Source organism: Aedes aegypti, chromosome 2, assembly GCF_002204515.2.
Source record: "Aedes aegypti strain LVP_AGWG chromosome 2, AaegL5.0 Primary Assembly, whole genome shotgun sequence".
Classification (NCBI taxonomy): Eukaryota; Metazoa; Arthropoda; class Insecta; order Diptera; family Culicidae; genus Aedes; species Aedes aegypti.
The window spans coordinates 235,188,695-235,211,531 of record NC_035108.1 but is presented as its reverse complement, the minus strand read 5'-3'; the positions used below and the strand labels follow the sequence as shown (position 1 = coordinate 235,211,531).

Below are 22,837 nucleotides of genomic sequence, written 5' to 3'. Positions count from 1 at the left end.
TGAAAATGTACCATCAATACATTATTGGCAGCTTCTCAATTTCGTCATGAAAGTCTAATCATTCGTGAAAATTACAATATTTGCTCCATGCAAAATAACCTTTAGCGAAATAATTTCAAGCGGATTACATTACTCCTCATGAAAAATTCAAAACAAACATAACGCATGTTTGTTTGGCTCAACGTATTTTGACAGCTACTAAAGGTACGCTGCATTTTTGTCTATCTTACACGAAAACACTCACACAAATAAAACAGTTTTGAAAATCCGTCAGATTTGTACTGAAATCGAAATATAAATTCAATTAATTTAATTGGTTTGTTTAGAAGTATCCATTTTTTTACATATCATGATTCTACGTAAAAAATTGAGCCGGAATCCAAAATTTCATAATTTTCCGTGCCCTGGAACTATTTGTAAAATAAATTTGAAGTTAGTATGGAAATCGCTTTTGAATCATTGCTCGGCAAATGTTACTACGGGACAAGCTCTTATTATGTAAATTGAAATCTCATAGAGTCTACAGATTTAAATCTTCATTAATCATTTATAACGTCAAAATTATCTAACTCAAAACCTAACCTAAATGTCACTCTCACTTCTTTGTAGTTGGGCCCCTCATGTGACCAAGACGTTCGGTCAAATTTCCCAAATTATATCAGATTCAATTCCTGCATTCCATACAATAAGGTCTTTCTATGTATATATAGTAAATACACAGGTAAATATATTCTTGTATATAAAATTAAAAAAAAAAAACAACTTGCACTGCTAGTTATTTCTGAGGGAGGTAATGGGTAGTGATATGAAAAATACTCCTCATAAATAGAACAAATGCATCAATGACCTCCCAATCGGATACGTAACAAATTATTCTGCTAAGTTATCGATATTTTGTTATCCTAAATACCTAAATTTACCTAAATTGCATTAAAATATAACAAATGCCATACAAATCCGGAAAAAGTTCATAACTATCTACTAATACCAATGCACAGTCGTGAATAGCATACCTTCTATAGCTGTCAATATACACGCAAAAAAATTGTGCGGTAAAAACTACCATTCTAGGGGGTTAACTTAAGCGCTCGCACCGGCAATTTTCAGCAGACCAGAAATGCGCTTGATTTTACCATGTCTGTAGTTGAAATCAGATTGTTGTAAATTATTTCTGTCAAATGTACCAGTATTGCGGTGGGGTGTACCGTAAACATAGTATATTGGTCTGAATTTCCATGGTAGTTTTAAGAATGGGCGTAGTCAGCTAAAATAGTTATTTTTACCACAGAATTTTTCCCGTGTACTTATAGGCTATAGGGGAGGCACAGACAAACAGACGTAATATTGTCGCGCGCCCACCAAATCGGAACGCGCGTGTGGGACACGCGACGTATGACTCGTTCCCGACATAACTGTCATAATGACATGTGTGGCGCTGCATTCTTACAATGTTTATGAACACAGCGCACTATTCAAATATTAGTCGCGACGCTTGGAGATTGAGAAAAAATATATTTAAAAAAAATGTTTGTCCTTATTTCTGTCGGATCCATAATACTTCCATTACCCACTTTACACAATCATTTTCTGGTGACCATGGCCATGTTGCACGAAATACGATTATGTGCAACAAGGTCTGCAGATGGCGCTAGTGATAAACGTCAAATACGAAAGAAAACAGAAAATTATGCGTGCGCTTCTGGTTGTGATATAAATATCAAACTAGGGAAATTTGAAATGATCGTCCTTTTCACCCCATGCGCTTATAATGGGGGCATCACTTGGGCTTGGGCGAGTGCTGTGAGGTGAAAATTGTCGGTCGCGTCGAAGTGACTCGCCGTGTAAATCGGAGTGTCACTTCACTTGAGTCGAGTATTGTCATCTCGCCATACGAGACCGACGATTCTTGCCTCACACTACTCGTAGAATAAACCCAACTGCTTTATAAACATTATTTGTTTTAATCGCTTGAAAAAAATTATTTGAAAATGTGAGCAATTTTAATATTTTATTGATGATCTTAAATATATTCATATACATCTTTTATCTGATTTACTTACCATAAGAATAAAAATAATATTATTAATAGTCTGTTTGAAGATCTAGGCTCATCGCGCGTCGAGACAAGACAAGATGTCTACTAAATTACGATTTTACAAAAGTCTATTCTGTGGACTTGGCTATCTCTCGCTTGGATGTTTTACTCATCATTAAATACAATTCATTGTTTCAACTTTCCTAATACCAAGAAAACGGAAAGGAAAACTTCTACGGAGCATCCATAAATGATGTAGCATTTTGAGAACAATTTTAGCATTCTTCTGTCTTATTATAGCCTTCATATTCCCATATACCTGGATATGCGCTCTTTTCAAAATGCTACGTATTTTTCGGATGGTCACCTGCTTTTTCCATTAGTCCGTACTGTGATCAATATCGAATAACAGTTAATAATAATAGCCCGATAACTGTAGTAGCTAGCTGGCAAAACGATTTACATTTACATTTTCTTGGAGAAGTAGATCACAGGACATACTTTGTACCCCAAATAGTTGATTCTTGTTTCATAGCATTGCTTGGTGTCTATATTTAAAAGGAAGTTTGTGGTAATCTACCAAAAAATTGAATATGTCGAACTTGTTTCACGGGTAGAAAAAGTTATCTTAAACAAATAAATGGGTTTCTCCGTAGGTATTGACAACTGCTGATAGCTTCGATACATGCTAAATGGGTAATGCAATAAAGAAAAATAGATTGAGAGTACTTCTTGTATTTAAAATTCAATTCACATTGACCTAGATTGTGTTTCCGGTGTTGTAGATGAATAAATCAGACATTATTCATTTGTTGTAATTATCTATCGAATTGGTGAGACTTCTATACGAATCTGTTGTTTTGTGGGTGGATTGCTTTTCCGCGTCGTTACGGCTATTTCTCTGGTTTTTCATCGCCGTAGAATTTTGGCTGAAAACAAAAAGAATAAATGATTAGTTACATTAATAATAGACAGTGGATGGGATCTAATAAACAAGCGTTAGCAAACGAGCAGGATGAAGCTGGGGTTCTGCATACGGATAATTACACCAATGTAGGTAAAGACTACTTAACCCATTTTATAAGAAAAAGCCTCAATCAAGAAGAATGATGGAGAAAACGTGATGAAATGGACTAGAGAGTTCTATCCTATTTCTGGTACTCTTATTTCGTTCATAATGAGTTTCATAAGCGGCCCCTAGACGACATCAATATATTGATAGATAGATGTAACTCCTCAATATATTGAGGTCGTCTAAGTGTAACATATATTGATGCAAATATTGAGGTGAAATCAAGAAAGTTTGATTTGAATTTCAATATTTCCTCTCTCAGTTTGACCAAGGTAGCCGATAGCAGCCGAAGTGAAGTGTGTTTTGTGCTCAACGGGTGATTTGTTCGAATCGGCATCAAAGGAATAAATCGATTTTTGCGTGGAGCAATCCAACATGGCTGACCCGACTTAAACTCGGTGAAAATATTGCGGAATTAAATATTGTCAATACCGTGGTCATCTAGAGACCGCTTTAGAAGGCATACATAGTTGGCATGTGCTTTATACCGGTAAAAACCCTTATGCCGAACTGTATCATGGAAGTGCCTAGCTGGTGATTTACCCTACCTAATAATGCCAAATGAATATGACACCAAAGAATATAGAATCTCAAAACCTTGCATGTACCAAATATGACGCGGCTAGAGCCCAAGTAGAGATAGTACAAATGTCGAAACTAAAAAAGCAGTTTTACGCATTCAAATCGGCAAATCGAGGAAAATAAAACAGCTTTTTTTATTTGGCAAATAAAACGACTACTTATGTGTTTTGAATTTTCTCGATTTGCCGATTTGAATGCGTAAAACTGATTTTCTTGTTTTGACAATTGATCCATTTTTATTTGGGCTTTAATGAAACTTCGAATTAAAACACGAATTGGAACATGAAAACCTAGTACATTTTACTTAAAATTTGAAGCAATGATAGAAAAACCATTTAATATAAATTCTATAAAATACGAGAAGATTTGTAAGCAAAAATCAATCGTTTTATTCTTCATATTCTGATAATTTTGCATACAAAATTGTTAGTTTCTTTATCGACGCATCAATTTATCAATGTGCCTAACTTGACGCAATATGTTCCATAAAAAAAATAATAGATCTAACTGTTTCAACATTTAATATTTTTAACGAACATTGTTGAAAACCATAGTTATCTTCAAAAGTACACCCAAGCGATCTAAAAATAATTTAGCCAAATATAGGTGATGATATAGTATCGAAAAAATGAACAAATGAAACCTATCGTTAACAATTGTGTAATTGTATCTATTCTTCAGAATCAAGGTAATTGGATCTCAACCTTAACCCTTTGTTTCCCATAGATTTTTCGACAAAATGCCAGTTCTAAATTGGCGCGGTAAATGGCTGCACTGATAGAAAAATCGTAGTATGTTCAAACATGCAATCGTTCTTATTTTTACTATGCCATAAAATAGTAATCATGACCACGAAAACGTTTATGTTTAATCAAATATTATTACGACAACCACAAATTTGTAACCATTCGAATAGTGGTGATTACCATGATACGTAGTTGACTATAGTGATTTGAAAGACTCCATTTTTGATGTAGCTTGTAAAACATCTAGCACGAAGCATCTATTTAAATCCAATTCAAGTTGATTCTACTACGAATTTCCTCGAAACTGCGTCGGTAAGTGAATACGCATCACATTTAAGAAATGTAAAATCAATATTTACTCAATTTCCCAGGACCTCAAACTAAAAAAAAACATGTCGGAATTCAACCCACCACGGACGACTCAATCTGGATGATAGTTCCGTGATGGCTGCGGATGGTTCCAGCGAAATGATTCACAACAACAAACAGGTCGAGCGCAACGAAGAGGAGATCCGCGATCTAAACGGGTTTCCAGACATTCCGGTGGCACTTGTCATTCGAGTTCGCAAATTTACGTAATTTCAACTAAGACTTTTCGCCTTTCAAGGAGAAAATGGCTAACCCGAGCTGCAGGAACATCGATACATACACCGACGAGATCGAAATAAATTCCCTGAATGACCAACCAATGTCAGCAGACCTCATCCGGCACCTTCGAAGACGCCGGCAGCTAACAATCTCGCCGAGGGCTACCCAGCAGTGTGCCATTCAACTGAGTATCACAGGTTCAAATACTTATACATTTATTTTTAATGTAAAAAAATAAACCAACAAATTCGCTGTTTCTTTTTGTTTTGTTGACAGTTCATGGACAAAATAAACAATCTACCATGCGACTACAAAACTGTGGGCAATTTTACTATGCCTCGATGTTAATTATGAATATAGACATGGTAAATCTTACCACGCTCACATTTCCTGTCAAAACATGGTAAAATTCACAACGGTATAGTTTTGCCAATAATGTTCCATTTTCCGTTGAAATCAAGTAGTAACATATTTTTAAAAGCACCCTCGATATGGTTGTCGGTACTATGTTTTTTATATCAGTGTGGGCATGGCGTACCATTGGTATCTCGCGTACCTGCAGGAATAAAATAGACCCCTTGGTGCGGTCCTTAGCCTCTTGCCCAGCAACTCCTATCCCTACCTCCTCGTGGTACTGCCAGGGGTACGAGTAACCTTGGGGAAGATCGGGTAACCAACCCCCGGTGGGAACTTTGGTCGTATGCTGACAGGGAAGGGGGGGTTTGCTTCTGCAAACCTGGAGCGTCTGTACTCCATGTTAGGAGCGGCTCACAACAGCGTCTGCTCCCCATGTCAGGGGCGGCTGATCATCGTCCGAGTGCCAGAGAAGGACTCTAAGCTAAACTGCGCACTATGGCCCTCCGAACATTTAGGGAGAATGGTCCTCCGGAAATCTAGGGGGTTGGTGTCAGGTCCTGCAAGTCAACCGTAAAAACACATCAGCACAGGAACGTCAACGAGAGAATACGGACCGGAACAATCGGCAAAGACCACAGCGACGAAAATGGATTAGCGATTGGAAACTCGGTACGTGGAACTGCAAATCTCTCAACTTCATTGGAAGTACTCGCATACTCTCCGATGTACTGAAGACCCGCGGTTTCGGCATCGTAGCGCTGCAGAAGGTGTGCTGGACAGGAGCATTGGTGCGAACGTTTAGAGGTAATCATACCATCTACCAGAGCTGCGGCAACACACGCGAGCTGGGAACAGCTTTCATAGTGATGGGTGATATGCAAAGGCGCGTGATCGGGTGGTGGCCGATCAATGAACGAATGTGCAAGTTAAGAATCAAAGGCCGATTCTTTAACTTCAGCATAATCAACGTGCATAGCCCACACTCCGGAAGCACTGATGTTGACAAGGACGCATTTTACGCGCAGCTCGAACGCGAGTACGACCGCTGCCCAAGCCACGACGTCAAGATCATTATAGGAGTTTTGAACGCTCAGGTTGGCCAGGAGGAGGAGTTCAGACCGACGATTGGAAAGTTCAGCACCCACCGGCTAACGAACGAGAACGGCCTACGACTGATAGATTTTGCCGCCTCCAAGAACATGGCCATTCGTAGCACCTATTTCCAGCACAGCCTCCCGTATCGGTACACCTGGAGATCACCTCAGCAGACAGAATCGCAAATCGACCACGTTTTGATCGATGGACGGCACTTCTCCGACATAACCGACGTCAGAACCTATCGTGGCGCTAACATTGACTCCGACCACTACCTGGTGATGGTGAAACTGCGCCCAAAACTATCCGTCATCAATGATGTACGGTACCGACGCCCGCCCCGGTACAATCTCGAGCGGCTGAAACAACCGGATGTCGCCAATGCGTACGCGCAGCATCTTGAGGCATGAGGGCGAGCTCGATAGAACCCCTCTTGAGGACTGCTGGAGGACAGTCAAAGCAGCCATTAATGACGCTGCCGAAAGCGTTGTCGGATATGTGGAACGGAGCTCAAGAAACGATTGGTTCGACGAGGAGTGCCAGGAGGTTTTAGAGGAGAAGAATGCAGCGCGGGCTGCAATGCTGCAGCATGGTACGCGGCAAAACGTGGAACGATACAGACTGAAGCGGAAACAGCAAACCCGCCTATTCCGGGACAAAAAGCGCCGCCTGGAAGCGGTGGAATGGCAAGAGATGGAGTTGCTGTACCGTTCTCAAGAAACGCGGAAGTTCTATCAGAAGCTCAACACATCCCGCAAAGGCTTCGTGCCGCGAGCTGAGATGTGCCGGGATAAGGATGGGAGCATCTTGACGGATGGACGCGAGGTGATCGAAAGGTGGAAGCAGCACTACGATGAACACCTAAATGGCGCAGAGAACACAGGCACAGAAGGTCAGGACAGCGAAGGCAATGGCTACGTCAGCACAAAGGACAGCGAAAACCAACCAGCTCCCACGATGGGGGAAGTTAAGGATGCCATTCAACAGCTCAAGAACAACAAGGCCGCTGACAAGGATGGTATCGGAGCCGAACTAATCAAAATGGGCCCGGACAGGTTGGCCGCTTGTCTGCATCGGCTGATAGTCAGAATCTGGGAAACGGAACAGCTACCGGAGGAGTGGAAGCAAGGCGTTATATGCCCTATCTACAAAAAGGGCGACAAACTGGAGTGTGAAAATTATCGTGCAATCACCATCTTAAACGCCGCCTACAAAGTGCTATCCCAGATTCTCTTCCGTCGTCTATCACCTATAGCAAACGAGTTCGTGGGAAGTTATCAAGCAGGTTTCATCGACGGCCGCTCGACAACGGACCAGATCTTTTCCGTGCGGCAAATCCTCCAGAAATGCCGTGAGTACCAGGTCCCTACGCACCATTTGTTCATCGATTTCAAGGCGGCATACGATAGTATCGACCGCGTAGAGCTATGGAATCATGGACGAGAACAGCTTTCCCGGGAAGCTAACAAGATTGATCAGAGCAACGATGGACGGTGTGCAAAACTGCGTGAAGATCTCGGGCGAACACTCCAGTTCGTTCGAGTCTCGGCGGGGACTACGACAGGGCGACGGACTTTCGTGCCTGTTGTTCAATATTGCGCTTGAAGGTGTCATGCGGAGAGCCGGACTTAACAGTCGAGGCACGATTTTCACGAGATCCGGACAATTTGTTTGCAGACGACATGGATATTATTGGGAGAAAATTTTGAAACGGTGGCAGACTTGTTCACCCGCCTGAAACGCGAAGCAACAAGAGTCGGGCTAATGGTGAATGCGTCGAAAACAAAGTACATGCTGGTTGGCGGAACTGAGCGCGACAGGGCCCGCCTAGGAAGCAGTGTTACGATAGACGGGGATACCTTCGAGGTGGTGGACGAGTTCGTCTACCTCGGATCCTTGTTGACGGCTGACAACAATGATAGTCGGGAAATACGAAGGCGCATCATCAGCGGAAGTCGTGCCTACTATGGGCTCCAGAAGAAACTGCGGTCAAAAAAGATTCACCCCCGCACAAAATGCACGATGTACAAAACGCTCATAAGACCGGTAGTCCTCTATGGGCATGCGGCGTGGACTATGCTCGAGGAGGACTTGCAAGCTCTTGGGGTTTTCGAACGCCGAGTGCTAAGGACGATCTTCGGCGACGTGCAGGAGAATGGCGTGTGGCGGCGAAGGATGAACCACGAGCTCGCTCAACTCTACGGCGAACCCAGCATCGTGAAGGTAGCTAAAGCTGGAAGGATACGCTGGGCAGGGCATGTTGCAAGAATGCCGGACAACAATCCTGTAAAGATGGTGTTCGCTACGAATCCGGTCGGAACAAGAAGGCGTGGGGCGCAGCGAGCTAGGTGGATTGACCAGGTGCACCAGGACCTGGAGAGCGTGGGTCACAGTCGAGGATGGAGAGAAGCCGCCATGAACCGAGTGAATTGGAGAAATATTGTTGGCGAGGCTTTATCAAGATAATTGATGTAAAGCCAAATAAGTAAGTAAGTAAGTAAGTAAGCCAGTTCTAAAATAAGTGCATGAACAAAAGTTGTTGCAAATATGCAAAATAAATCACTTAAAAAATTGATTGAAATTTTAGAGTTAGAAAACTGTTTATGAATTGTTTGACGCTTAGGTCACTTATTTCGATGTCAACTAAGACAAATAAGCGTATTAATGTATTTCAATCATGATTGAGAATTAACTCATACCATTTCGATAAATCTAGCGTTTGTCGAAAATCGATTGATCACCTGTGCTTTCATGGGAAATAGAGGGTTGTTCTATTAGGATAGAAGTACCAGTTTTGGCAAGCATAAGAGAAAATGTCTCTAAAAATTTTATGGGAAGCCATATTTGTATTATAAATATGTCAAAAGCAAACTTTCAATCGATGAAATGAAAAATATCGAAACTAAGCTGAAATCATTTTTTCGTTTTGAACGTCTCGTTTGTCAATATAGGCCACCTGAACTAGTTTCGGTTTAGCTTTTATTAAATTGTAGATTAGGTGTATGGAAGTAAAATTATAAGGATTAATTATTTTTCTTATATTTTGAATCAATTCGGACGAGTAAATGAATGCATTGCTATCATGAGAATGTGATCTATTGAACACAAAGGGTTTCATGCTAATTGACTATATATAACGATATATGACCAAAACCGGTGATTCTACCCTAGGTATTTTGTTCTACAAAGTAAAAAAGTAGCTAGGGTTATCAAAGTATTTTGGACAGACCGTTATGCGTATATAATTTGGTCATTTACGGCAAAATCAAATGGAAGTGTCCAAATCATATACGCGCACTGTCCAAAAGACATAAAACACCCTATTTAGCAAGAGCACTCATACAATATACAAATTCAAAAACGGTCAAATAGCATAGAATGTTTTCAGTTGTGAAATGTGGAAGGAATACAGAGCCAGTTCTCTCTCATTTGGAACGTGATACCAGGAAGAAGAAGATATTAAATAAATGTTGTTCAATTCACAAATTCCATAACACTGGAAGGAGTGGGTGATGTGCAATTTCGAAATAATAAAATTCGGTCTTTATAGGTAATATTGATTTGGAAGAGTCTTACTATATGAACGTAGATACAGAAAGTATGGTGATACTTTTTCAGCTATGTCAGTGCAAATCCTACTGATTTTCATTACATTCTAAATTATGAGATTCGCCTTAAAAGTTAACTAATTGTTAAAAAGTCTTCTTCTTGACATAATATCCACGCTGGGACAGAGTCTGTTCTCTGATTAATGTTACCTTTGATAGTTATCAACTGATAGCTTTTTTAGCCAAAACTGTATTCAGCAAGATGATAATTTATGTCCAAGAAAATCAAGGAAATTTCATTGTGAAATGATCTTATGGTGAAGATGAATCGAAGCCAAACCTAAAATTTTTAAGAGCACGAATCTGGAGAACTGGACATCCGTTTGAGCTAAAAACTTAATCGATTGGTCATTTGCTGGTGATGACCAATCGATTAAGCTTTCAGCTCAAACGGATGTTCATTTCTCCAGATTAGTGCTCTTGAAAATTTGAGTGTTGGCTTCGATTCATCTTCACCTTAAACTGTCTGGGAAGCGAACACATTTAGCATGGCTTTGCTTTATGGCCGGGGAAGTTATCACAAGGCTATGGATAACGATTCAATTGTTTGATAAAACAATTATTTATTTATGATTCACAAAACTTTGTCTAGGTAATTGCTATGTGAGGTTATATTCAAGCACTATTTTCAGGGGTTTTCAAATGTAGAAATAGTCAATCAAAATCATATTAAAAAGTATTGCTTGGCGATCTTTTTATTTAATGCAAAACTCAAAAACACGAAAATAATAAAATTGATGAATTGATGGGTGAACTTGGGCAAGTGTACCATGCAACGTTTAAATATATAATAAAAGTATTTTAAACAATTTGAAATCCGGTACTATTACCCAATATGATATGCATGTTCACACAAACAAACCAAATCACTTAAAACACAACCATACACAAACCTATCAACTTTAAACTTACTGTAGTATAAAGATTCATAATCTTTTTCAAGATCTCCTAACGAAACAACAATTTGTTAACCGATATCACTAGGCATTCTGGCTTTCGTTACATTGCTTCTCCTTTACCGCTTATCGAAGACGTGGCGAATGAAACGAAGGGGTTTTTTGATTTTGCTGTCGGGTTTACCCGATGCCCGCTCCTATCATACGCAGACGACTGCCGGGGTATAGTGACTTCTAAAGCTCTGAGTGTTAGTATGGCGGCAAAAATAAGAGAAACAAAAACAAAAACGTATGCAAAAAGGTTCAGTCTCCTTATACTAGGTATTTTATCTTTGATCATCAACTTCATACAAGCAACCAGACTAACTTTATAAAAATTTGATAGGGAACAGTCCATAGTTCTTCTTTATCGGAACAAATCTATGATTTATCATGTTGTACGTATCTGATATGTCATTTGCCATGTAAAAAAATCAATACGGCATATTAACTCAAGCGTTGTATAACCTAACTTCGACACTGCGTCATGAAATCCAAGGAAAGAAGTTAGTTTTGCTGAATAGCTACGCGCTTACCGCTACGTATATTTGGGCTCCTGAGCCCAACTACTACGTCTTTGGGTGAACTGTAGGCTTAAAAAAAAGAGTGGCGTGGATGTCAAAGTTGGAACTGTTATTTATACAAATCCGCGTTACAAACGAACAGTAGACCAGCCAAAACTGGAACATGACGTAACTCTTATTCAAAGGCACTCTAAGGAGAATCATCTTATCACTCATCAGCTATATTTTCTCCTTTCTCTATTGTTTTGATCAATTATAAATTCGAATGTTCACAGGATGTTCATGTAAACATGGCCCACAGTGAAAGGTTCTTTCGCGCTACCAGTTCATCAAGGCTGATACCCAGGGCTGATGGAAGCCCCATCACGTGGATAGGAAACCTTGTACTAGCTGGATAGCTGCGAGTTTACCGCTTCGTACATGATGTGAATCTTTCAAATCGGCTCTTTGCACCTCGAGAGGTGCCCTGGATTAGAAGCAGATTGATAACTGAGTAGAGCAATTAAAACTTATTACATTAGTATTATTTTTTGTTTTAAAGTGATTCTTTAATTTGCTACTTGATATAGTTCAGTGTCTACGCATGTATCATTTAAAATGATGAATGGCAATAAATGATTTATTTTACAATGGCATGACGTTTGAATTTACTGCAATGTTCAACTTTCAGATACGTTTACAACTTGGGTTTATTGTAAAATTACGACATATTTTTGCATATACCTGAAGAGATGAAATAAACATCTAGCTTCGTTAGCATTGACATAAGGATACTCAGTTTTGCCTTAAATGTTCCAAAAATCTCTATGACGCTTATGCCAATTTGCCAAATTGCGACAAAGACTTAATTATCAATAAACATATATAAAAGTAGTACGGATCACGAATAAATACTTGTTTTACGAAGTTTATGGACATCCATGAGAAAATCTTCATCACATACCTGATCATGCGTATCCTTCGGTTCCTCTTCGTCGTCCGAGTCATCGTCACCGGAGCTTTCTGGCGATGTAACTGGCTTGTTGTTGTTGGCATTCAATCCCTTATTCTGTTGAAATTAGCATATATATATTAAGATCATTAATTTAGTCCATATCCAGTCTCAATTACCTCTTCTCGCTTCATAGAGCTCAGATTGTCGTAGCAATCCAAACACACGCGCAACGGTTTGTTGCTTTGTCCTGGGAGAAGGAATTTTTTCGATGAACATGGCCCACAGACCACAGCACCGCAATTTCGACAGTGATGCTAGAAACAGAAAAATAAAACAGTATATTAGAAGGTGATCATAGTGAACTTCTCAAAAACACTATTTTGATTTCGAAATAATCTATCAATGTCGTGGGGAAGAAAATATTTTTCCATATTGTTTGATGATAGGACTCAGAAATATGACACTCCAGTCTTTGGTTGAGTCTCCTGCATGAAGGAGTGGGAGCATCTTTGTAAAAATGGTTTGAAGAATTACTGGGAAAAACGCTCTGAAACTCCTGGAGCAACTTTCAAAGAATTTCCTGAAAAAAAAAACTTAAAACAAATCTATAAAAACTTTTGAATAAACCTTTTTTGGAATAATTTTTGTAGGAGTGTTTGGGATAACCACTGGAAGAGTCGGTGGAATATTTAACTCTTGAGGAAATACTTGGAGAAATTTCTAGGAGAATCCCTGGACTAATTTATGTGGAAATTACTCGAAGTATCAGCGAGGGATTTATTGGAGCGTTTCTTTCCTTGAGAAATTATTGGATTGAATTTCTGCACGAAAATTTTGGAGAATTGCTGGAGGAATTTGGACGGAAGCCCGAATGAATCTCTAGAAGAATTCACAAAGTTTTTTCTCAAGGATTTTGTGAATGATTTTCTGAATAACCTGTGGACGAATCTCAAAAGCCTCTAGGATTTACCCAGAATCCTCTGCGAGAATTCTTCCACAAAAGGTGTTTTTTCAGATTTTTTTTCTTCAAGACTTTATGCTACAATTTCTTTTGTATTCTGAGAAATTTCACAAAAAAAATCCTGCACTGCTTAGTTTGATGAAATTACGAAAAAATAACATCAATGTTATTATCAGACTTCTTTTATTAGGATATCTTTATGAAATAATAGAAGTAATTTATCTTGTTGTTTCGTTGGTGATACCACTAATTTAAGGAAAATAATGTAAGGATACCATATATTTCGCCCAGATGTTTTGTAAATTATTCTTATAATATCTTCGGGTATTAGAAATGTTTATTTCAATCAAAAAATCTTTCAATAGCATTCGTTTAGGATTTTTCAGATGACTAGCGCCACAAATTTGTAAAGAAATTTATATACACCTTTCTTGAGGAATTTAAATACATCTTCCTTGCAACCAAATTTGTAGGAATGATTCGACAAACTTGTTGAGTAACAATGGAAAAATCTCAGATAATATTGTTTGAGAATTCGGAACTCTGGTTGATTTCGGGCCTCCAACTCCAAAGAGCGGTATATTCTTAGAATCAAATTGCCAGTAATTGATTCCGCAACCATTCGTGAGATCGAAACTGATAACTTGTCCCGTTATCCAGTTATCATATTTAAGGGTTTTGTTTATTGTGCAAGACAAGATCACCCTTCGAAGTACTAAGTTCAACACAAGATTTCACCATAATCATAAAAACGATGTTGATGGATTAGGACGGTTTCGAAAACGATCATTTTGCATTTGAAATCCAGTAGAAACAATGTACCGTAAAACGGGGTAACTTTGATAGTTTTTTCGAAGAAAACTTCAATATTTATGCATGCTGTTTCAAAGATTTACAATTTATATTTTTAAAACAAGTACTGACATCCTAGCTATTGATTGCACCTGATAGATTTCCAAAAGATTTATTCTGAATGGATATATAATTTTTCATATAATCGAAAGTCGGTTTTCTGTTATGGGGTAACTTTGATAATGGAGTATAAATCGAACAAGATTGAATGAATCACGGAACACTTATAGGGCGTTGCATACCTCTAGGCGTTTAACGCTATATGGAAATTTCTGACTTGGATTACAAAAATGGTCCCAGTTTGTAAAAATGGGTTTCGCTAAGAGATTTGAGACCGAATTCATGTTCTACTATAACTAGGCTGTCATGGGTAAGTGACGAACTCATTATGACTTTATCAAATAGTGGTCGTAGAACAGATTGTTTGTAAGCGTTGCAAAAATGCTAAAATCTTGTAAATTTTTAATATTTGCATAAAAATCCTCAAATGCACTTGATTTCAACGAAAATAGCTTTGACATAAAGTGTCATACTAATACTCTTTACTTTTGCATTCATTTTCCTTAACTGATTGACAGAAACTTCGATATTTCGTTTATTATGTTGGGGGTCTCGCACTATCAAAGTTACCCGCATTATCAAAGTTACCCCGTTTTACGGTACCTAATATTATTATTTACTTTACATGTGATTAAAGAGACTAGACAAAATTTCGCATGTCGATGAAAACATTGAAGCTCTGGGAAATGTGATTCAGTAATTTTTGATCAACCCATGAGCATTCCAAAGCTACAACTTGTTTTGTCAATTTTGGCAAATATTCCGTCAGAAAATCTTGCTTGACACTGAATTGTAATCAAGTTTTTATAACCAAAATGATGCTCAAAATAAAGCTAAAATTTTAGTTTATTGACCTTTAAATTCTTTTTACGATACTTCTCAATTCACTTATTTCAAGAAGAATGTACAAACATCACCAACAGAATACTTGCCACTAGTTTATGCTTCACTAGTTTGGTGGACAAAAACAAAACAACATATGGCCCAGAGAAAGCTTGGAAAGTTGCAACGCTTAGCCTGCATGGCCATAACAGGAGCAATGCACAGTACACCATCAAAAGCCTTGGAAGCAGCTCTTTATAAACTTCCGCTACATCAATATATACAGAAGGAAGCTGAAAAGAGTGCTCTAAGGCTGAAAAGAACTCATACATTTTTAGAAGGCAATCTTTTCGGGCATCTCAGTATACTGAAAGATTTTCCAATAAATCCATTGGTAGTAATGAACGAAGACTGGATGGAAAATAGGATGAACTTAGATATACCATATAACGTGGTTGAAACAAACCGCCAAGTATGGGAATCAGGGGGTCCGAATATCTCACCAGGATCGATAATTTTCTACACTGATGGCTCAAAAATGAATGATAAAACCGGGGCTGGAATTACAGGACCAGGTATTGATATTTCAATACCAATGGGAAGATGGACCACTGTTTTCCTTGCAGAAATTTATGCCATTCTAGAATGTGCATCTTTGTGTCTGAGAAGGAAATACAGGTATGCACGGATTTGCATATTTTCAGATAGCCAAGCGGCGCTGAAAGCTTTAAAATCATTCACAAGCCAATCAAAACTGGTATGGGAATGCATAACACTGCTAAAGAAATTGTCCGTTAAGAACCAGGTTAATTTATACTGGGTACCAGGCCATTGTGGAATTGAAGGTAATGAAAAAGCGGATTTACTTGCAAGGAGAGGGTCAAGTGTCCAGTTCATAGGACCAGAACCCTTCTGCGGTGTATCCAAATGTTTAATACAAATGGAATTGAAACAATGGGAGGATCAAATGATACAGTCAAACTGGATTGCAACAGAAACCTTAAGGCAATCAAAACTGTTCATAACTCCAAATAAAAACGTTACGGAAAAACTTTTAAGTTTAAACAAAAAATCTTTAAGCATACTTATTGGACTTCTCACAGGACATTGTCCGACAAGATATCATTTGAATAAAATCAATCGATGTCAAACTGGTGTCTGTCGGTTTTGTGACTGTGAAATAGAGACCTCACAACATTTGCTCTGTGACTGTCCAGCGTTATATGTACGTAGAAGACAATATTTCAATAAGGGCATTTTAAGCCCTTTTGAAATTTGGTTAGAAAATCCCAATCTGGTTATTGGTTTCATTCTAAGAATCATACCAGATTGGAGTACTTCGCATCATCAGTCAACGGCATTTACCCCAAATGGTAATTCGTCGTCCTGAAAGAATGCAAATTAAATAGGGGTATACCACAATAGATCAAACTCATGGTCGCAGTGGTTTAAATCCCAACACCAAAAAAAAAAAAAAAAAAAATACTTGCCAGAACTTCACATAATCTTAGGGACGCCTCTTAGAGGTTCCATGTCCTAATAATTATAGGAACGACTTTGACAGGGCGGTAGTTCCCATTTATAGAATTTTATTTTCAATACTTCAATAATACAACCTTGATTTTTCCAAGGATGACCACAAAAATTACCTCAGAAATTCCATTAAAAATTATTTTAGATGTTTTCCAAGAAAGTCCTAGGATCTCCTGGATTTTATTCGGTGATTCTCCTATCGATTTTCTTGGGACATTTTTCAAAACTCCCAGTTTTGGAAAATTTTAACCAGGAACTTCTCTTGAGGTTTCTTAGGCTTTCCTGCTAAACGTCTTTAAGGATATCTTTAAAATTTAAACTAGGAATTTCGTCAACACAGTCGTCGCGCTGTTGTATTTTGTACAACACTGTTGAAAAAACCTCGCTTTTAGTTCACAACAGCAGTGTGGTGGTTCTGACGATGGCGAACCGCGCGACGACTGGAAGGTTAAGGATACCTTTAGGAATTGGCCCATTAATTCCTCTTGAGATTTTTTGAGCATTCTTCCAGTAGTTCTTTGAAATATTCCTCAAGTCTCTAAAGATATTTCCAGGCATTATTCCAGGAGTTTTTTAAAGTATTTGTTCATGGAATTGTCAAGGAAATTTTTAGATGTTATTAGAAAAGAATTCTGAAAATATGATCTCTTGAGGAAGTTTTAGAAGAATTACTAGATATATTGCTAATATATGTGATTAAAAAAAAAATCAATGGAATCTCCAGATAATATTCCGCAGGATTTTCTGAACGAAATCTTTGAAACCATCTAGGGGCAATGAGGGCAATATGAACATACGAGCCACCCCGTATTTGACCACAAAAGCAGTGTCTAGTGGCCGACAAATAGTTAATATTTACGCATTGTGATCATACGCTGCTGATTGGAACAAATTATTTTTTTTTAAATTCCTTTTTTGAAACTCTTCTGCAATCCGTCGCTCCTCTAATAATGAACAATAGCGTGAGCCGTAACGTAGTGCTGTCCATTAAAATGCACGCACCGCACGAAAAATCTACAAATAAAAACTGCAGTTCATAATCAATCCCGAACCATCAATTTTTGAATCAACACGCTTAACACACACAGGAGATAAAAAAACGAGTCGCGCGGAACGAATTCAATTGCTGGAGCCGTCACAGAGCCCTATCGAGCAAAACGTAAGCAAATCGAATAAAACACAAATTATCTTCAGATATAATCTCTATGACTGTGTTTCCACAGAACATTTGCACGTGACATCCACCGAATCTAATTTTCACCAGCCGAATTGAGAAAAAACGCGAACGAGGTAAACGTGACACAAAATTCAAAACGCAGACTTGGTGCACCATTGGAGATTATTAGAGAAAATAAGCAGAAACAAGTGTCTAATACTAGAATTACATAGTCTGTTCACTATGTGTTATGAAACTATCAAACATAGGCCGCTAGAATTAATAATTTCAAGCAAGCTGTTCAATATTATACAGTTTATAATCAGTTCTTTTATATATTGTTTTACATAAAAATCATACAATTGAATGAGGTAGCCCATACTGACCCGTTGGGTGGTTCATAATGCCCCATATGGTAGGTGAATACGCAGATAAACATGGTTTTCAGAAACGTCCGTAAAAAATGTTTCTAGGTGATGTTGACATTAATTATCGACATAACATGGAAGAAAACATTCTACTATACAAGTCACTTGCATTTGAACGATAGTTATTTTTCTATGCCTTCCTTGATGTATTCCTTGGGCGGCCCATATTGCTCCGATCACTCCTAACTGAATCCCTAAAGAAATTTATGTAGGAATGATCGGAGAATTAAAAAAAATACTGTAGAGGAACTTTGAATTAGCTTTTGAAGATTCCATTGATACATTTTTGGAAGAACTTCTCTGCTTTTCTACGCCTACTGGTCACATGTTCTCACCTTATGAACAGCGGGACAAATACATATGCAATGCATAGAACAACAGTGTTGGAGTAATCTTTGGATAAAATGTTGAGAAATACTTAGAAAAAATTCTAGCGGAACACAATAATGAATCACAGGTCGATTTTATTGAGGAATTATTGAAAAAAAATCCTAGAATAATCTCTCGGGGAATTTTTGGAGCGATTCTTGGGGGTAAATGTGGATGACAAGGCGCAGAAATTCTTGTAGGGTTTCTAGGAAAAAATAACTCTTAACGAATTTCTCAAATACTCTAGAGTATACTTTTGAGAATTTTCTGTAGGAATCTTTGGAAGATCTCCATCAGTGACTTATGGCTGGAGTGACTGGAGAAATTCCTCTAAACATCCTTTGGAAAACGCTGAAGGAATTTTTGGGACAACTGATACAGGATCGTTAGAAGAATTTCTGGAGCAATCCTTGTAGAAGTTCCAGAAAGTATTCCAGATGAATTCTCTGCAGATATCACGAGGATAATTCTAGAGACTTGCATCAAAATAAATAAACCAAGTCTCTAAAAGAGACCTGCTTCAACAAAACTCTAAATGGGTTTCTGAGAAAATTGCGAGATGTTTTTTTTTTAATAAAATTCTGAACAGCATTTTGACACAGCTCTTTGCAAGATTTTTGTTACATAATTTCTGAGTAAGTAGTGAAGTGAGGCAATAAAACTATTGTTCAAAATATCAGAATTCTATAGTCTTCCTATAATCTCTCCATAAGAATATTTTTCACTAACTGGGAATAGATATTTTTTAAGGTTTGTTAACTATTTGAAATTAAAGATAAATTGAAAAAAAAAAGAATTTTAAAGCGATAGCTGCAAATTCCAAGTGATAATAATTTCTCTAGAAATTAGAGTCATTTAAATGATATAAGCAAAATGCGGGACACTTCTCAGCGCGGGACAAATGGTCAAAATGCGGGAGTGATCCGCGAAAAGCGGTACATCTAATCACTTTACAGATAATTGAAGAACAACTTTGGAGAATAATTACCTGAGTTTTCAGAGACAAATGAACGAAAATTTAAATATTTCTGAGTTTCAGACTTACCCTACGTATCAACATGGTGAATTGAGTTTTCTTGCAATGCATGCATATGTTAGCCTCACTGTCCGGCACCCAAACGGCTGCGTGATTTTCCACAGGTTTCTTACCACCTAATAAGAAAAACGTATATGATTATGATTGACGCTGAGGTGCAATTCAGAAAACAATACTTTTCCGTAACAAGTCTTCAATGCATTTGTTTATGTGTGCCATCCATTCTTGTTTTTCCGTTTGTGTAGCAGCATAGACGGCAAATGACTTCGTAGCGGTTCGTATTAGCCATCCGTTTCTGTATTCTGAAAAAAATGAAAATAAAATATTTAGCTTAAAAGAACGAATTTTTGATTTTCCGACACTTACGTCCATTGTCCTCGAGGGCTTGCAGTTGCACTTCTTCCAGTGGTATTAGATGTTGCTTGTTGTATTTCTTTTTGCCGATAACTATGTTTCCATAGACAAGAATGTCGTTGAACAGGAAAAATTGGCGCGCCTTTGGGCGTTTGCGGCACATCTTTGTCAGTACACCTTCCCCGACCAGGACTCGGCCTGGGACATACAGTGGTTGGCCGGAACTGCCGAAACAGCTCTCCACCATCTGTATTCGACGTGCGTTGGCCTCGCTGTTAACTGAAATGGTAGAAAGTTTCATAGAGTTAGAGTTGATATTCACCATTTCGGGATTTTAAATATTATTTTGTTGAGTCAACCAACAGAACCTGTTTGCTAAAAGCTTTCATTATTTAAGGCAAAAAATATATTTGATCGATAATCAGATTATGGTTCAGATGTAAAACTATTATTTTCATTATTATCATTATCTAAGAGATTTTCAGCCCTTGGCTGGCTCATTTCAGTTAAAACTATACTATCTTGCATCATTCCGATTTTAACATACCAATTGATAGATTTCAAATTCAATTTAAGCTTCCGTCAGTCGCTCAAAAAAAGTTACATCAGCGGTCGCATCGTGTACTGAGTACACGCGGAGCAATTTTGATTGTCAATCTAAAGCTAGGAAAGATAGTGTAAAGCATATTGACGATATGACGATTTTTACCAGTAAGATAGAGTAACAGGTTGAAGAACGAAAAACCGCCAACAAATAATGAAAGCTCGTTTTTCATATCTGAATACGTAATTTTGAAGTTCTTCTATTCTATTTCACGAAACATGTTCCAGTAATAGTGGTATTTGCTAACTTCTTTTCCTAAAATAGTGGTTTACATTGATTTCTCACGTGTCTCACTATTATAGAAACGTACCACTATTACAGGTACAAAGGAGCAAAAAAGCTAAGGTTTTTAACCCCCATATCGACAGCTTTATATTTTAATCACACAACAATGTTTGAATCGCGATAACTTTTTTTTTTTTAAGGCACTCTGTGCTCGTGGCCACTACTGTGTCGGAATCAGTTGATCTGTAGCTTCTTCTTTACCGATACAGATCTATTTTCAACTTATCTATATTTACATCTTACTTTCACTCTCTCCTACTCTTTTACTCTCACACCGAGCAGGTAGGAGAGAGTTCTGTTGTTAGTGAGGCTAGCTGCCTGCTAAGAGGGTCAGTTTGTCTCAGTCACCATCTGATACTGACGGAGGATGGACGTGCTCCCCAAAGCACGGTCCTCCGTGAGGCGTCTTCTGGTGGCTGGACGGGTTTTTTTGTGGAGGGGCAGGGAATCGAACCCATGACCTTCCGCTTATGAACCGAAAGCGTAACCTCAAGGCTACAGACCCCCCTAATATAACTTTTTTTTGTTCTTCGATATTTTTGCACCGTTGCACAATGGTCGGAAAACATGAAGTTTGACCAAAACTAGTTTTATCGCCTTAAGCGATGAAATATATTATCTGGCGTTTTTATTGTTTCAGAAGGGGTTATTCACATATTACGTAACGTTTTTTTTATTACAAACGTAATAAAATTTGGTTGAAAGCACAAATTTTGTTTGTATTTGACCGAGTTTGATCAAAATGTGTATGAAGAGTGGTTAAGTATATTTTAAATGAACTTTGTATGGAAAATATCGTCAAAATATATGTAAAATATCGAATTATTCAAATAGCTCTAACTTGAAAATCAGCTAATTTCTGCAAAAAAATTAAACGTTTTTTGTAAGATCTAAGGATGCTTTTTGATGTGCAATATTCGAAATGGCGGCGACATACCGCGACCAGAGTTGTTTTTCATGTTCAAAATCATTAAAATTACTGAAGTGTAACATTGAACAGCATTAAAACTTCAACCAAATTTCCATCCTCATGCTCGATAAAAGTGTTGAACCATAAGCTTTCAGGTAGAGCATAACTTTGGGGAAATATTGCATTACTTAAATATCAGTTTTGTACTTCATTTTACTGTTACATTTTTCAATTTTTTGACTCCAGCCAATTTGACGTCATGAAAGTCAAAGAAATTTTAATTTTAGTTCAATTTCAATTAAGTATCATAATAATATAATACATGAGGTATATTTTAAAATGATAAAAAACATAAAAATCTCAAAAAAGTTTTTGGTAGTTTTGGCCGCCCTTCTATATGGAGCCCGACCATAGTGCGTTGTTTTACCAGTTAAAAAAAAATATCTGTGTCAGTTTTGTGAATCGGTCATTTGGTTCAGTAGATATTCCTAAATTCCTTGGGGGCCGACATTTCCCATATATTGGATCTTTGGCCGTTATTTTGTTTTTTGCCAATTTATAAAAAAATAATTGACTAAATAATGTCAGGTGTAAGGAGTATCTCTCAAAAAAAATCAAAAAGATTGGATGAGTTATCGCCACGAAAACTGAAAATTATAAAATCTCGATTACTTTTTCAAGTCGACGTACGTAACTTTCATATGGTTTTAAGAAAGTTAATTAAGAATAATCACAACCTGTCTTCTAAAACTATTTTAAAATGAATCCTCTTTTTAACATTTTTTTACCGTGTCCATCGCTTAAATTTTGCATTCAATCAGCTCGCGTTAAGGCCGCACGGGACGTCATCATAATCACCCTATCCATTTGAAGAAGCAAATCTCAAGAACCACTCCATATATCGATGCTAAAAATGTGTCACTATGATTCTATATATGTAGTGCACAGCCCGATAAATTTTCAGCTTCATCGGTTCACTAAAACTCGAGAT

At 37.8% G+C, this 22,837-nt stretch overlaps 1 protein-coding gene across 2 annotated transcripts in view; it reads right to left on the bottom strand.

Moving 5' to 3' along the window:
* Positions 1-1,989: 1,989 nt before the first annotated feature.
* LOC5567116 (pleckstrin homology domain-containing family F member 1 homolog) overlaps positions 1,990-22,837 on the bottom strand; it is a 30,362-nt gene continuing 9,514 nt past the window's right edge. The window contains exons 2-8 of one of the 2 annotated variants that reach the window (XR_002500425.1): positions 20,060-20,326; positions 19,870-19,995; positions 19,703-19,809; positions 12,653-12,790; positions 12,486-12,590; positions 10,996-11,221; positions 1,990-2,964 (exon numbers count right to left, since the gene is read on the bottom strand). Coding sequence is in view for 1 of the 2 variants with exons in the window: in XM_021844495.1 (XP_021700187.1) it covers positions 2,929-2,964; positions 12,486-12,590; positions 12,653-12,790; positions 19,703-19,809; positions 19,870-19,995; positions 20,060-20,326 (779 nt within the window). In the remaining variant the exon portion in view is untranslated. The remainder of the gene's footprint in view (positions 2,965-10,995; positions 11,222-12,485; positions 12,591-12,652; positions 12,791-19,702; positions 19,810-19,869; positions 19,996-20,059; positions 20,327-22,837) is intronic. The other variant, XM_021844495.1, reaches the window with a different exon arrangement.